Source organism: Artemia franciscana, chromosome 10 (assembly GCF_032884065.1).
Source record: "Artemia franciscana chromosome 10, ASM3288406v1, whole genome shotgun sequence".
In the NCBI taxonomy this organism is placed as follows: Eukaryota; Metazoa; Arthropoda; class Branchiopoda; order Anostraca; family Artemiidae; genus Artemia; species Artemia franciscana.
In genome coordinates, this window is record NC_088872.1 from 47,706,719 (window position 1) to 47,724,999 (window position 18,281).

Here is an 18,281-nt window from a genome sequence, read left to right on the forward strand (position 1 = left end):
TTTTAGATCCGACGACTGGAAAACTCCAGTTCTCTGGATCACTTCAGTCTTCACTCAAGTCTTCTGGAACACTTGACGCCAAGAAATTAGAATCCTCTGTTTTCCTCCCCAGATGGATTATAATGACCCTCCTTTTTCTAGAGAGGTTGAGTAAACACACCATAATTGTTGAGATTGGATTTGTTGTAATTAGTTGAGATTGGACCCCTCTTCCGGTAGATATCCTGACCCAGGAAATTAAATGACGCCTCGACCTCCCATTGCGGAAGTCAAATTGTGACCGGATACCCCAAACTGTAACTGGACCCTCGGCACAGTAAATTAGCTTATTAGCTTTTCCTTCTTACCAGGTTTGCTTAAGATCTTGCTTACGACAAGAATTTAAAGTCCCCTTTTCCTGTGGCCCATAAAGGCTATTCTAAACGTCTAAGAAGAACAGTAAGGTTGTTGAATTACAGCTCTCAGTGAATTCGGGTCGATATTCGATTCTAGAAGATGCCTTAGTGACCAGAATTTAGGATACCTCTTTCCTCTTCCCCCTCTCCTTCCAAGAGAGGTCAGATCACGGCTCCAAAATGCACACCTGGCATACTTTATGTTATTCGTCAACAAGTTTGGTTATGAAACGACAGCCTCATCATATTAAGTATATATATGTATATATATATATATATATATATATATATATATATATATATATATATATATATATATATATATATACTAGCTGTTGGGGTGGCGCTTCGCGCCACCCCAACACCTAGTTGGTGGGGGCGCTTCGCGCCCCCCCCAAGCCCCCCCGCGCGCGTAAGTCGTTACGCGCCATAATAGTTACGCGCCATTGTAGTTGTGTCCCTATGTCCCACCTGTGAATATAGATATATATATATATATATGGTTTTAACTACGTAAAACTTGCGAATATACAACATTCTTTGCTGTCCCATTGTCTTTGCATATAAATAGATTGTCAGGTTATCCCCCTGTTTCCCCCGGTGTCCCCGTTGTAGTTGTGTCCCTGTGTCCCGGTCGTCATTTATATTCCCTGTGTCCCGGGTCCCGGTCATCATTTGTATCCCGGTGTCCCGGTCTGTATATACATTCGTTTTTTAGTTTTGTTTTTCTCCTTTATTTTTTTCCTTTTTTTTTCTTTTTTAGTTTATTTAGATTTTTAGGTTTTTTAGTTTTTTTATTAGTTTTTAGTTTTTTTTTCTTTTTAGTTTTTTTGTAGTTTTTACCTTCTTTTTAGTTTTGTTAATTTTTTTTTTTACTTGTGTCCTGGTCGTCATTTATACTCCCTGTGTCCCGGTGCTTTGTTGATTGCTAATCGAACATTCCTTTTGTCCTGGTCGCTTTCTCTTTGAGTGTCGTCATTTATTTTTTTCTTTTTTAGTTCTTTTAGTTTTTACCTTTTTTAGTTTTTTTTTAGTTTTTAGTTTTTTTAGTTTTTTACCTTTTTTTAGTTTTTTTAGTTTTTTAGCTTTTTTATTTTTTTTATTAGTTTTTAGTTTTTTTTGTAGTTTTTGCCTTTTTTTAGTTTTTTCAGTTTTGACGTCACCTAATCCAGTTTTTTCAGGTGACGTCACCTGACACATCCATCCACACATCCATCCACACATCCACAGACAGACAACTTATTTTTATATATATAGAAGATATATATACTAGCTGTTGGGGTGGCGCTTCGCGCCACCCCAACACCTAGTTGGTGGGGGCGCTTCGCGCCCCCCCCAAGCCCCCCCGCGCGCGTAAGTCGTTACGCGCCATAATAGTTACGCGCCATTGTAGTTGTGTCCCTATGTCCCACCTGTGAATATAGATATATATATATATATATATGGTTTTAACTACGTAAAACTTGCGAATATACAACATTCTTTGCTGTCCCATTGTCTTTGCATATAAATAGATTGTCAGGTTATCCCCCTGTTTCCCCCGGTGTCCCCGTTGTAGTTGTGTCCCTGTGTCCCGGTCGTCATTTATATTCCCTGTGTCCCGCGTCCCGGTCATCATTTGTATCCCGGTGTCCCGGTCTGTATATACATTCGTTTTTTAGTTTTGTTTTTCTCCTTTATTTTTTTCCTTTTTTTTTCTTTTTTAGCTTATTTAGATTTTTAGATTTTTTAGTTTTTTTTATTAGTTTTTAGTTTTTATTTCTTTTTAGTTTTTTTGTCCCGGTCGTCATTTATATCCCCCTGTTTTCCCCGGTGTCCCCGTTGTAGTTGTGTCCCTGTGTCCCGGTCGTTATTTATATTCCCTGTGTCCCGGTCGTCATTTGTATCCCGGTGTACCGGTCTGTATATACATTCGTTTTTTAGTTTTGTTTTTCTCCTTTATTTTTTTCCTTTTTTTTTCTTTTTTAGTTTATTTAGATTTTTAGATTTTTTAGTTTTTTTATTAGTTTTTAGTTTTTTTTTCTTTTTAGTTTTTTTGTAGTTTTTACCTTCTTTTTAGTTTTGTTATTTTTTTTTTTACTTGTGTCCTGGTCGTCATTTATACTCCCTGTGTCCCGGTGCTTTGTTGATTGCTAATCGAACATTCCTTTTGTCCTGGTCGCTTTCTCTTTGAGTGTCGTCATTTATTTTTTTCTTTTTTAGTTCTTTTAGTTTTTACCTTTTTTAGTTTTTTTTTAGTTTTTAGTTTTTTTAGTTTTTTACCTTTTTTTAGTTTTTTTAGTTTTTTAGCTTTTTTATTTTTTTTATTAGTTTTTAGTTTTTTTGTAGTTTTTGCCTTTTTTTTTAGTTTTTTGTCCTGGTCGCTTTCTCTTTGAGTGTCGTCATTTATTAGTTTTTTCCTTTTTTTTTTAGTTTTTTATTGGTTTTTACCTTTATTTTAGCTTATTTTTCAGTTTTTTCCTTTTTTTTAGTTTTTTTTTATTTTTTATTTTTTTTAGTTTTTTACCTTTTTTTAGTTTTTTTAGTTTTTTTAGTTTTTTAGCTTTTTTACTTTTTTTATTAGTTTTTAGTTTTTTTTTGTAGTTTTTGCCTTTTTTTAGTTTTTTCAGTTTTTTTTTTAGTTTTTTATTGGTTTTTACCTTTATAGTTTTTTTAGTTTTTTAGCTTTTTTATTTTTTTTATTAGTTTTTAGTTTTTTTTTGTAGTTTTTGCCTTTTTTTAGTTTTTTCAGTTTTGACGTCACCTAATCCAGTTTTTTCAGGTGACGTCACCTGACACATCCATCCACACATCCATCCACACATCCACAGACAGACAACTTATTTTTATATATATAGATATATATATATATATATATATATATATATATATATATATATATATATATATATATATATGTATGTAAATATATTGCCCAACATAAATGCAAAATAGAACACTGATGGAGTGACAAAAAAAGAAAAGGGAAAGAAACAAATAAATTCTGACAAACACAAACAAAACGAAAACAAAGAAGAATTGACAAGAAAAGAAAATTACATATAAGGACAATTATATGTCAGAACAAACGCATGATCAACGAAGGATAATTTCAGAGGTGCTTTCACCAATAATCTCCCTCCACTATCTCTCATTTCTTTTCTGCACCGCGGACACTGCACCAGCAAATCCGTACCGCGAGGATAGGGAGCTATTGTTAGTCCAGAGAGGCAGCCGTAGCAAATGTTTCGCATACTTGTAGAAACACTACTGTATATACTTAATATGTGAAGCAGTAAGAAGAGACCAACATGGTTGCAAAGGCGAGTAGATGTGGAACAGCAAATGCATTATAAACGGCGATTAAATTTAAACTTAAACACAACTAGTAAGCAATACGCATTCCTAGATTTCCTGTAAAAAAAAAATCTTCCAGAAGTTGATGCGTGGCGCGAAGATTTGACATAATCGGTACACCAAGATACGTCAGTGTATCTTATGCTTTAATAACAGTTCACCTAACTGAACATTTGTCGGGCAATCTGAACGGTGGTTGAACACCAGGAACTCATTCTTGCTTTCATTAAATCGAAGACCAATACGTTTATACTCCCTATCGAGAGTTCAAAATTTTCCTCAATTCCAAAGGCTGTTCTACTAATATCAAGGATGTCATCCAAACAGTTAGCTAGCGAAACATCAATACATTTAAATATACGTGTAGTTAGAATATTCTGATGTGGCGCAATCACAATATTATTAAACAGGAGCAGAGAAGCAACAGCGCCCTGTCTAATGCCCTTTTTTACTCAAATTGAAGGAGTAAGTTCCACCGTACCAGGTAAGATGGTGACCTTAATTCTAGCATTAAGCTTTTTATGCATATCACGTGTCGATTTAATGACAGATATATTAACTCTACGCTTATAAGCAGTCAACAATATATGCGGATGTACACCCGTGTCGAAAGCTCTAGATACGTCTAATCCAGCAAAATATAATACCTCGTTATTTTCATGAGCATGTAGAAGTAAATTAGCAATCAAAAGGTGAGCATGGTCGTGGCCTACTCCTTTCTTAAAGCCGAGTTGGTTACCTAGTCTCGTCAATAATTAGTAACTCAAAAACTTTGCACAAAACTGGTGATACCGCGATTGGCCTAAAAGAAGAACATTAATTGTTGATGACAACAATCAAGGAAGGCGTAACAAGGAAGGAGTTTTATTCCTGATTTCTCAAATCCCATTGGAAAAAAGAAGTTTCCAATTTCTAACTCTTACAGTTTCCACGATATAAAATGCTGATTAAGAAAGCAGAGAAAAATATGCACAAATCAGTATCCTTACTTTGCAACACAGCAAAAGCTTAAATATCTGAAAACTACACCATTTCTTTTAAGGCAAAGTGCTATATATTACTTTAACTGTTGGCCTATAAGAAAAAAAAAACATCAAAGAAGTTCCTGGAGGGAAACACCATTATATCTGCCTTTTTTTTACTCCATTCCAACGGATGGAGGAAATCACCCCCCTCCTGATACAAATCCGAAAAAAATAATTTTCATGGTAAAAATGAAGAAATAAGTCTAAATAATACTTTAATAAGTTTCAGACACCCGGAAAAATTCCTTAAGAGTCACTCCTCCTTGCCTGAAAGTTATGATGTGTGAACTGAAACCGTACTTATTTAATGGCAACTACTGATATACTATATACATAGATCTTTTTTAATAAGTGGAATGGAATTTTTCAATTGGAGCTTTCAAAGAAGTTCTCTGATATCATAGAAATCGAACTAAAATGGAGAAAAGTTCAAAGTTCCTCTCTTTCAAAGAGTTTGATACCTTAATTAATCACCCTATCTCATCCATTATGAACTTTTTAAGTTTTTACTGTGTGGCCAAAATATTTAGAATAGATTATTCAGTCTTAACACAACTTGTTTAGCTTTGACACGAGATCCGAATAAAAGACAGAAAAGTAAAATCCAACACCTACCTTCCCAGAGGTCTTAGAAGAGTCATTTAATGTCTACAGTCAGACAAAGTCATTTAATGTCTACAGTCTTGAGCCAGAGATAGGGACATTCAGATTTAATGAAACTTACATAATTAGAAAGTGAAAACTTTATTTTACTTTTATTGAATAGAGCAGAATTTTCTTTTTGAAGTACAGGAAAGCGCTGTCCCTAAAAATATTCCAGTATACCTGCTAGCAAAATATTAAAAATCAGCTCAAAAGAAGTCTCATTGATAATTCGACAACTCGGAAGTTTCCTGTTGTGCCAACTGCCTTGACTGAAATATTTACAGACACAGACTCCACATTACTTATGCTGTATGCATATTGATTAGACAGCGTTTTGCTTAGCAATTAGTAAGAAATTATTCGTTTCCTTTGTTTTTGAACTGTTGACACATCTGAAATCCTCTAACAATTTATACCAAAATTGCTTCAGAAGCTCCCCGTTGTGCTGAGAAAATTTGCTAATGGACCATTTGTCTTTGAGACTGTCAGCCGACGCTGACACTCGCAAAATGATATTTTTGGTATCGAACATCCTTCATCAGAATGATGAAGGATGATCAGAAAATAACAATGATAAAACCAAACAAAGGACAAGAAATGTGTTTCATAATCTATTCGACATGAGAAAGTGGAATAAAAGAGAAAGATTTAAACAGAAAAGTAGAACGAACACCTACTCTTGGATGGTCTTTTTGTTTCATGGCTTCCGTTTCCATCTGCGCTTGGAGTCTACACTTAACAAGCTCTGTTGGACATAATGTAAAAGAACAAAAAAATGCAGCCAATGATCCCGCAACTGCGTTGCCTAGTGGATTTAACTCTTCCACTCTCTAAAATTAAAAAAATATATATCTTAAATAATTTAGATTAACTAATCATACGGTGTAATACAATCAATGAATTACAACAGAGTAAATAATATACATTCATTAAGTTACATTTAATTACACGAAAAAAAGAACAATGATCATCCCGGAACGATTTTTTGAAAGTTAGTAAGTGTAAAAGTCGTTGTTTTCTTTGCCAAGATCATTTTGTCCCACGGACTTCTGTTAAGAGTACATTGTATAATAAAAATTTTGCATGCAAGTTACGCGGTAATGTTAGTTGTAGAACAACCAATGTAATTTACCTATTAGAATGTAATAAATGCTGCCTACAATATGTGGGGGAAACAACTAATCTATATATATAAAAATAAGTTGTCTGTCTGTGGATCAGGTGACGTCATGTTTCTGTGTTGACTGACGTCATGTCCGAAGATATACTCCATCGAAAACAGTTAGAGACGTCAGATATGACTTTTGATTTTACATCAGAAATTTATAACTACACTTTAGTTGTTATAGAAGATTTGTGCGTACGTATGGCAAACAAACCTCTTCAGGATTTGGGAATGCCTTCACCTAACCGTATCGCTGCTGTTTCGACATGTGTAGAATTGGATCGTGAACAAAGTTACAGTACGAGTGATCTATTGTCGTATGTACAAAATAACATTTCCAAGTTAACGTCGGAACAAAAAGACATTTATGATACGATAATGCATTGTGTCGATAACAACGTTGGAGAAATTTTCTTTTTGGATGCGCCAGGAGGTACTGGTAAAACGTTTGTGATAAAACTGATTCTGGCATCAATTCGATCAAAAAATGATATAGCGTTGGCAATTGCGTCGTCCGGAATAGCCGCAACATTGCTGCCTGGTGGAAGAACTGCTCATTCCGCTTTGAAATTGCCTCTGAACTTGCATTCTACAGAAACTCCCACGTGCAGTATTTCCAAATCATCTGGGATGGGTAAAGTATTGCAGCAATGCAAACTTATTATTTGGGATGAGTGCACAATGGCACACAAAAAATCGCTCGAGGCTGTACAATTGTATGTTGCATCTTTGAGGGTCGGTAAACCTGACAATCTATTTATACGCACAGACAATGGGACAGCGAAGACTGTTGTATATTCACAAGTTTTACGTAGTTAATTTGTATTGTATCTATCTATCTATCTATCTATATAAAAACGAGTTGTGTGTATGCATGTTTGTTTGTTTGTAAAAAGAGCGTTTGCATATGACGTCATTATTAGTACATACGGCTTTGTATATGGACAGACAATGGGAAAGCCAAGAATGTTGTATATTCGCAATTTTTACGTAGTTTGAAACACATATATAAATCTATCTATATTCACAGGTGGGACACAGGGACACAACTACAATGGCGCGTAACTAATATGGCGCGTAACGACTTACGCGCGCGGGGGGGCTTGGGGGGCACGAAGCGCCCCACCAACTAGGTGTTGGGGTGGCGCGAAGCGCCACCCCAACAGCTAGTAATATATATAAAAGATTTTCTGGACATAAGACAACAGTTATTAATGAAAAAACTAATAACTATCTAGTTCAACATTGTAATAATGGTAAATGTTCCATATCAGATATAACTGTCACAATTTTAGAAAATTTAGAATTAGAAAATTTAAATAAAGAAGAGAAGAATAATTGACTACGTAAACAGGAGGATTTCTGGATCCATACTCTTGGTACAGCTTATCCTTTTGGGCTAAATGATCGTGTAGCAAAATATGGTGACATGTCTCATGTTGTTGTTAAATGTATTGATGGTTTTATGGACCATCCTTCTTTTACTTGTCCTACTAAACGTAAAAAACGATCGAGAGGACATAGGAAAAATAATAGAAAAAACGAATTAGATGTACATATGCTTTCTATAGATCTATGCCAGCTACTTGAATCTAGGGGTATGATTTCTGTAATAAAATGTCTAAATAATTTATCCAAGAGGAATTTAATCAAACTTTTCTGGATTGTTAAGAATAATACAGCTCTTGATTATAATTTTAAAGTAATATGTGATACAATTTGCATTCTAACTAAAACGAAATTTATTTCAAAAAAGAAAAAGTTCGATAAGATTAGCAATAAGGATAACAGATTATATTTACCTATTAACTTTACTTGTAAGCAGATTGAAGATATTAATTTACCAGAAATTTTAAATCAGCGGCATGTGAAACAGGCCCTTCCTAGTAATTTGAATTATAATGATAGTCTAGTTTTAACTTATAAATTTTCAAAAACTATTGGGCAAATTATTTTTAATTATAATTTAATACTAAAAAGTCTAGATAGTGATATAAATTGGAAACCGGTTTGTAATTGTAAGCAACTTGGCCCATTTGTAAATCCTACTTACAAACATGTTATAACAGGGGACTTGTCAATAATAAAGCAAGATGATCTTCAAATTATAATGAATAAAGGGGCTAATTTCCGTCTTTCTCATCATCTGAAACCATCGAGCGTTCTTGATGGCTTGGAAAATGATTTTGATTTATTTATTGATAAGTGGTGTAAGAAAGAGAATAAAAATAAAGAGAGTTTTCAAAGTTGGAAGAATTTAATTATTAGTAGAATCTATATATATAAAAATAAGTTGTCTGTGTGTGGATCTGTGGATCAGGTGACGTCATGTTTGTCCGCATATGACGTCTGAATTATTTCACACTAATACAAAAGAAGAAAAAAACTAAAAAAGGTAAAAACTACAAAAAAAACTAAAAAGAAAAAAAAACTAAAAAAGCTAAAAAACTAAAAAAAACTAAAAAAAGGTAAAAATCTAATAACTAAAAAAAAACTGAAAAAAATAAAAAAAGGCAAAAACTACAAAAAAATAAAAACTAATAAAAAAACTAAAAAAGCTAAAAAACTAAAAAAACTAAAAAAAAACTAAAAAAAGGTAAAAAACTAAAAAAAACTAAAAACTAAAAAAGAAAAAAACTAAAAAAAAGGAAAAAACTGAAAAATAAAAGAGAAAAAGAAAACTAAAAAAATATGAATAAATATATATAAAAATAAGTTGTTTGTGGGTTATGTCTGTCTGTCTGTCTGTCGAGTGACGTCGTGTTTGTCCGCATATGACGTCTGAATTATTTCACACTAATACAAAAGAAGAAAAAAAACTAAAAAAGGTAAAAACTACAAAAAAAACTAAAAAGAAAAAAAACTAAAAAAGCTAAAAAACTAAAAAAAAACTAAAAAAAGGTAAAAAACTAAAAACTAAAAAAAACTGAAAAAACTAAAAAAAGGCAAAAACTAAAAAAAGAACTAAAAACTAAAAAAAAAACTAAAAAAGCTAAAAAACTAAAAAAACTAAAAAAACTAAAAAAAGGTAAAAAACAAAAAAAAAACTAAAAACTAAAAAAGAAAAAACTAAAAAAAAGGAAAAAACTGAAAAATAAGAGAAAAAGAAAACTAAAAAAATTTTAATAAATATAAAAAATATAAATATAAATATAATATAAATTAGCAATCAACAAAGCACCGAGACACAAATGACGACCAGGACACAGGGAGTATAAATGACGACCAGGACATAAGTAAAAAAAAAAAAACTAAAAAAACCAAAAAAAATGGTAAAAACTACAAAAAAACTAAAAACTAATAAAAAAACTAAAAAATCTAAAAATCTAAATAAACTAAAAAAGAAAAAAAGAAAAAAGGAAAAAAATAAAGGAGAAAAACAAAACTAAAAAACGAATGTATATACAGACCGGGACACCGGGATACAAATGACGACCGGGACACAGGGAATATAAATGACGACCGGGACACAGGGACACAACTACAATGGGGACGCCGGGGGGCACAGGGGGATATAAATGACGACCGGGACACCGGGACACAAGGAATATAAATGACGCCCGGGACACTCAAAGAGAAATCACAGACTGGAACACCGGGACACAAATGACGACCGGGACACAGGGAATATAAATGACGACCGGGACACAGGGACATAACTACAAAGGGGACGCCGGGGTGCACAGGGGGATATATAAATGACGATGGCGACTCAGGGAATGGTCGATTAGCAATCACCATCAACAAAGCTCAAGGGCAATCATTAGAATCATGAGGTATAGATCTGAATACGGATTGTTTTCCCATGGACCATTATATGTTGCATGTTCAAGAGTCGGTAAACCTGACAATCTATTTATATGCACAGACAATGGGACAGCAAAGAATGTTGTATATTCGCAAGTTTTACGTAGTTAAAAACATATATATATATATATATATATATATATATATATATATATATATATATATATATATATATATATATATATATATATATATATATTCACAGGTGGGACATAGGGACACAACTACAATGGCGCGTAACTAATATGGCGCGTAACGACTTACGCGCGCGGGGGGGCTTGGGGGGGGTGCGAAGCGCCCCCGCCAACTAGGTGTTAGGGTGGCGCGAAGCGCCACCCCAACAACTAGTAAGAAATAAAATACATTCTAACTTAAAAAATAGTAACACTAAATCATTATTTTATAATGCGAAGATTAAACATGCAATTGCTAATCTAAAGAATGAATTTGTAATTATGCCAGTGGATAAAGGTAATAATAATTTGGCCATAATTTGTCAGAAGCTGTATTGTGATATCTTAAAAAGGAAGTTATGCACAACTAATGTTTACGAAAAGGTAAATATAGAGGATGAGAATTTAATTGAAAAGACTGAAGAAATACTTTTTAAAAATTTTAATATTAAAATAAATGACAATGATAAAAAGTTCCCTTTCCTATATTGGACTGTAAAATTTCATAAGAATCCCCCTAAACCACGGTTTATTGCTGGAGCAGCTAAATGTCCAACCCGCATTGCTGCTACTGACCTTTCTTTAATTTTAAAGGAAATTGTAAATAAACTTAAAACCTATTGTTCTGGTATTAAAAAATTTTCGAATTTTAATCCATATTGGAGTGTTAATAATTCACTGCAGGTGATAGATTCTTTAACAATGGTTTCAGCTAAAAGAATTGAGTCTTTCGATTTTGCGACAATGTATACTAATTTATCAATTAATGTAGTGTTTGATAATTTAAAAACTGTTATCAAGAAATCTTTCCTCTTATCTAGTAAAAGGTTCTTAAAAATAGACATTTATAATAAAAAAGCTATATGGACAAATTGCTTTAATACTACAGTTAACTTGAGATGTTACAGCTTGGATATGATTTTTGAGTTATTGGAATTTGTTTTATACAATAGTTATATAAAATTTGGGGGTGATTTGTACAAGCAAATTGTGGGAATTCCCATGGGGGGGAATGCCAGCCCATTTATAGCTGACTTGTTTTTAAGTCAACTAGAATATAAATATATGATGGATAATAATAATCCAATTAATTTAAAACATGCTTTGTCAAATAATAAAAGATATTTAGATGATATTTTGGTCTTAAATTGTAAGGATTTCATTGATATTTCTAAAAATATATATCCATCAGAGCTTATTCTTGAGCCTAGTCATGGCGCTGGTCATGAAGATCATTTCTTAGATTTAAATATTAATATTTGTGATAATAATAAATTAAGTTTTGAAATGTATAATAAAACGGATGATTTTGATTTTGAAGTGATTAGTTTCCCACTCCCTGAAAGTAATATACACTCAAATATCACATATTCAGTGTTTTTCTCACAATTACTTCGTTATGCAAGGATTTGTAGTAATTATATTGATTTTAAAAATAGATATAAAATCTTAAGCCAAAAATTGATATCAAGAGGTTTTTCTGCAAATAAATTAACTTGGCAATTTAAAAAATTTAGTTTTCATTATAACGAACTTTTAAATAAATATCAAAAGAATTATCTAGAAATACTTAAAGAAATTTTCAACTAATTTCGGAGGTTCGAGAAATGTTGTCGCAGCGCCATTTATTTTGAATTGTGTTTCTAATTGAGCAGATTTTCTTAAAAATTAGCCACATGGTAAAGATGAATTCTATAATTGTTTAGTTCATTCAGGTTTTTTGCAATGTGTTAATATTTGTGATTTGGCAAAATTTATAATATTTAGTTTATCTATTGTTGCTAAAGGGAGGGATATATTAACAGGATAAGCTTGTTTTGGTTTTACTTGGTTGTTTTACATTTGCTGTTTTTTTTTCTTTCATAGGCATATATTTTGGGGATGATACCTGACGCGGGGATGCCAAGGATATTCTGTGGTAGCCACAACACTGTGCCGGGTAGAGAATTTAGAGTGGCGAAACCCTATATAGGCCAGTGTATTCTCCTGATGAGCCCTTATGTTGGGTGTTGCCTCTGAATTATTTGTCTATATTTTTTTTCTATTGTTTGGTAAATGACGACTTATACTTGTCCATGGATTATTCTTTATGGTTGATTGTGTGTGGCTATGTTGTTTGACCTATGTGATTGTATGGATGAGTAGGGTTGAGGCCTCATTCAAGTGCTGGTCTATATTAATCACTAATTTAGGAAAACAGTCTTCCTTTTCTCCTTCTGTCTCTCTTTTTTTTTGTGTGTGTGTGTTTGTGCTGTTGCATTGGTGATTTCTCTTTTCATGATAATTAAATTCTTAATCATAATTAAGTTCTGTGAAATTCCCACTTCCTAGATGACCACATTAATATCATAAATTCTGAATATTTTCAGGAACTGACAGGTTAAAATAGGCCAGTTCCTGTCACATGCTTCAATGTTTGTTTCCTTGTTTTAGTGTATATAAGCCAACGTTTTAGATTATTTTATTCAGTTCTTATTCTGTGTCTGTCCTCGTCGTGTGTACATTTAATGTATTATATGTGTAAATAAATATTTTTATACTCTACACATAAACTTTATGAAAGTTAGAGACGCTCGACATCCTCTACCGGTCGAACCCCAGATTGTAGGCCAACCCTACCATAAGAGTATAAAGAAGAGAGCACAGAGAAATAGAGTCACAATTTACAGTAAATTAGTTGAGAGAGTACTTTACAAGAGCATCAATCTGGGCAACCTGTGCTACCACAGGGTAAATAAATATGTAATATTTACATATTTGTGATTGACTGACAATAAAGCTTCGTACCGTAATTAATTAATTGTAATATTAATCAACACATTATCAATTTTGTCAAACACAATGCAGAAGAACAAAATAACGGAACTAAGAGTCCTGCAACAGCGTTGGCATCACCAAGCGGATTTAACTCTTAAAAAGAATGTTTTCACAATTTCAATTATCTATTCTAATTTAACTAACTGATCATAATACTCTAACTGTAATTCACTAGTAATAAATTATATTAATGTTAATTAATACTAATTATTATAATTAATTATATTAATGGAGTAGGTACACTTAGTCAGTTCTGTTGGGACCAATGTAAAAGAACAAACGATGCAGCTAAACACCCGGCAACATCATTACATACTTGACAAGTTTTTTACTCTAAAAAAAATTATAACATAACTTTCAATTTAATTAAATAATTATTTGAGCATCAGGTACATACTCTATTTTGGAAGAAAATAAAAACCATGTCTTGTATGATTAAAAAATAATAAAAAAAAGACTGTTTGAATCAGAAGAACATCATTTAGTAGATCTCACTTCCTAGTTTTTAAAAACATACAGATGTGTTTAAAAGGGCTGCCCCCATTTTTGTGGGGTTTCCCAGAGTACCCAGTTCTTTAAAATAAACTCAAGTTTAAGTAACTCAAAAGGAAGATGCGGTACTATTTTCTAGTGTCCTGTAAAAGAACAAAAGAATGCAGATAAGGAAGTCACAACGGACCTAATGCCTCAAAAACTTAAGTTCAAGAAACTCAAAAGGTAGATATGTTACTGATTTTTGGCTTTCTATAAAAGAACAAATAAATGCGGCTAAGAATACCACAACAGGGTTGCCCAGTTGCGCTAGTTCCTCAAAAGCCCAAGTTCAAGAAACTCAAAAGGAAGATACGTTACTGGTTTCTGGTGTTCATAAAAAAAAAAATGTGGGATGCCACACTGGAACCACCCAGTGGGCCTAGTTCCACCGCTCAGTACAAACAAATCAAGTCATAAGAATGATTTCTCCCTTCCCATTAATGGTCGCTTCTAGATAGACAAACTAAATTAATCGCTATTACTGAAGTACACGCTCAAAATAAACACATGTTAAAAATGAATAATTTCACCCAGTTTATTAAACTCAGACCCGAAACCCACCCCCTGGGTAAGAAAGGGGGTGGAATTCTTTTCGTTTTCCGTAATGATTTTTATCCTTCAGAAATATTAGTTCCTTGTCTTACTCCCTTAGATGAAATTTTGTGGGTTTGTGTTCGACCTAAGGTCTTACCACGTCCTTTCAATTTGATTGTCCTGTGTTATTTTTACTACTCTCCTGGGCAGAGAGCGGCTGAAAAAATTAATTTTATGGAAAAATTGCATGGCAGTGCTGACTATGTACTATCTAAATACCCAAATGCTGGAATTTTCCTCTTAGGTGATGCAAATGAATTAAAACTTGAGTCTACATGTAATACTTTTAGTCTAAAGCGAATTATAAAAGTCCCTACTACAGAAGGCAATTCTACTCTTGATTTAATATGCACCAATATGTCAAATTTCTACAAACCCGTCACCATTCTTCTCCCTCTCGGAGGTAGTTACCACTTTAGCCTACTCCTAGCTCCACTAACTACAGTTAAACATTCCTTTACTATTATTAAATAAAAAAAACAAGTTTTTTTAACTGAAAGTAAGGAGCGACATTAAAACTTAAAACGAAAAGAAATTACTTCGTATATGAAAGAGGCTGCTTCCTCATCAACGCCCCGCTCTTTACGCTAAAGTTTGACTCTGTCTCTCAATTCTTCTTTTTAAAACAGTAAAAAACTTTAGCGTAAAGAGCGGGGCGTTGATGAGGAAGCAGCCCCTTATATATACGAAGTAATTTCTGTTCGTTTTAAGTTTTAATGTCGCTGCTTACTTTCAGTTAAAAAAACTTGTTTTTTTTTATTTGATTTCTGAACGTTTTTGAATCAATGCATGTTTTGATTTTGGCTCTCCGCAGAGGAATAATTAAAACGAAATTTGCATTTTTTTTTTGCTAAATGGCTTTCTCATAATTTTGATCGAATGATTTTGAGAAAAAAAGAGAGGGGGAGGAAGCCTAGTTGCCCTCCGATATTTTGGTTAATTAAAAAGGCAACTAGAACTTTTAATTTTTTACGAGTATTTTTATTAGTAAAAGATTTACGTAGCTTATAAATTAGCTTACGCAAAGAACTTTTGTATTCTCATATTTTTATTACATATATGAGGGGGTTCGCCCCCTTGTCAGATCCTCGCTCTTTACACTAAAGCTTAAATTTTGTCCCAATTCATTAAGAATGACCCCAGAATCACAAAAGCCGTAGAATAAATAGTTGAAATTACTAAAAATACTTTAACGTAAAGAGCGAGGTATTAGGAGGAGGTGAGCCCCTCAAATGGGTAATAATTTCTGTTTGTTTTAAGTTTTAATGCTGTTCCTTACTTCCAGCTGAAAGAACTTTTTCATATTTATTTTTTCATTATGTTTTTAAATAATGCTAGTAAATCTTGCGCTCCCTTCATGGAGATTTTCTTCCCCATGACAAATTATCGATGGAAAGTTCCCCCAGCATATCACCCTCTTTTCAACCCCTCCCCCAACCAAAAAAATCCTCTTGAAAACGCCTGTACACTTCCCAATAACCATTACTATATGTAAGCATTGGTCAAAGTTTGTAACTTGTTGCCCCTCCCATGGGGACTGTAGGGGAGTAAGTCGTCCCCAAAGACATAGTTATAAGGTTTTTCGACTAAGCTGAATAAAATGGCTATCTCAGAATTTTGATCCGTTGACTTTGGGAAAATAATTAGCGTGGGAGGGGGCCTAGGTGCCCTCCAATTTTTTTGGTCACTTAAAAAGGGCACTAGAACTTTTCACTTCCGCTAGAATGAGCCCTCTTGCAACATTCTAGGACAACTGGGTCGATACGATCATCCCTGGGGAAAAAAACAAAAAACAAAAACAAAAAAAAACAAATAAACACGCATCCGTGATCTGCCTTCTGGCAAAAAATACAAAATTCCACATTTTTGTAGATAGGAGCTTGAAACTTCTACAGTAGGGTTCTCTGATACGCTGAATCTGATGGTGTGATTTTCGTTAAGATTCTATGACTTCTAGGGGGCGTTTCCCCCTATTTTCTAAAATAACGCAAATTTTCTCAGGCTCGCAACTTTTGATGGGTAAAACTAAACTTGATGAAACTTATATATTTAAAATCAGCATTAAAATGCGATTCTTTTGATGTAGGTATTGGTATCAAAATTCCATTTTTTAGAGTTTTGGTTACTATTGAGCCGGGTCGCTCCTTACTACAGTTCGTTACCACGAACTGTTTGACTGAAACCGTCTTTAGACCTCTAATTGACTCAGGACTCTACAATTTTGGCTCTTGGATCACTAGTGAAAATTGGTCCCCTGTGTACCAAACAAATGATGTCGACTCCAAGGCTTTGTCCCTCCAAAATTTATTGAGGAGTAATTCTGAAGCCCATTTTCCGGTGAAAAAAATTAAAATATGCTCTACCGATAAACCTTACATTACTGCGACTTTTAAAAAACGAATATGGAAAAAAATCAATTTGTTCAAGCAAGCACATATCACACAGGCTAATGATCTAAGAAAGTTCCTGAACAGAAAATTGAGAAAAGCAGCTTCTGAGTATTACAATAGTAAGGTTAAGGATTTGTATTCTAACAAACCCAAACAATGGTACAGGAAAATTAAGGAGATTTGCGGGAAAAACCCTTTTGAAGTTAATTTTCATCTCCCTGAGCCCCCTTACAAGATAGCCAACGATTTGAACCTGCATCTTGCGTCCATAGTACAAAGTCTCCCCCCTTTCACTGGTTCAGGTCAAACTATTCCTCCCTCCACCTCTTTCCCCAAATTTCTCCCTCTGATGTTATAAATAAAATCCGAAAGCTCAAAAAATCAAGTACTTGCCCATTAGACATCCCAATTGACTTGATTAAAGCCTTTTCAGACACAATTGCCGGACCTTTATCTGATATTTTTAACCAAATTACAAAATCTGGTAAATTCCCAAGTTGCTGGAAACTAGGTTTTATAACACCCATCCCAAAGAAATCTTCCAGTCTGACTATAACCAACATGCGTCCTATTACACTCACTCCAGTTTTTTCTAAGCTTTACGAAGGGTTCCTTTGTGACTGGCTTAAAATTATACCACGCATTGAAATCCGACAGTTTGGTAATTTAAGAAAAACCTCCACCACCCATTACCTTGTACACTTGATTCACACGATCCTAAGTGAACTAGAGAAACCAAATGTTTGGCTAAGCCTGGTTTTAGTCGATTTCCAAAAAGCGTTTGACTTAGTTGACCACACTATCCTAATTCGTTTACTACATGATAACTTTGAAATTGACCCACTTTTAGTAAATTTTGTTATATCGTTCCTTTCAGACAGATCACAAGTTGTAAAATACAAAAATACCTTCTCTAACCCCCTCCCTAGGTACTGTGGAATACCTCAAGGAACCTTAATGGGACCATTATTACTTCTTGTCATGATTAACCAAATTGGCAAGGAATTTCCCCAAAGATGGAAATATGTGGATGACTTGTCGATCCTTGAAGTATGTCATAGGAATATTAAAAGTGACCCCGTTGAAATCCTAACCCAATGTTTGGATGAATCTAAGAATCTAAATATGACAGTAAATCCCACTAAATCACAGATAATGACGATCAACTTCTTGAAATCTACTCCTGCTTCTTGCGACCCGATCCCAAGCGAAACGCTAGTGAAACATGTTAAGCTTCTTGGTGTCACGATTTCTAATGATCTTAAGTGGGACACACATGTTTCCAACATTGTTAAACAAGCAAATGTTTCACTATCCATTTTTAAGCTGCTAAACAAATTTAATTGTCCTAAGATACATTCCCTCCGTGTTTACTTATCCTTTATCAGGCCGTTATTGGA

The 18,281-nt window shown here is 33.6% G+C and overlaps 1 protein-coding gene across 3 annotated transcripts in view; it reads right to left on the reverse strand.

The window, feature by feature from the left end:
- LOC136032283 (mitochondrial ornithine transporter 1-like) overlaps positions 1-18,281 on the reverse strand; it is a 49,335-nt gene that overhangs the window by 14,063 nt on the left and 16,991 nt on the right. For all 3 annotated transcript variants that reach the window (XM_065712550.1, XM_065712548.1, XM_065712549.1), the window contains exon 3: positions 6,079-6,231. In XM_065712550.1, the coding sequence (XP_065568622.1) occupies positions 6,079-6,231 (153 nt within the window). The remainder of the gene's footprint in view (positions 1-6,078; positions 6,232-18,281) is intronic.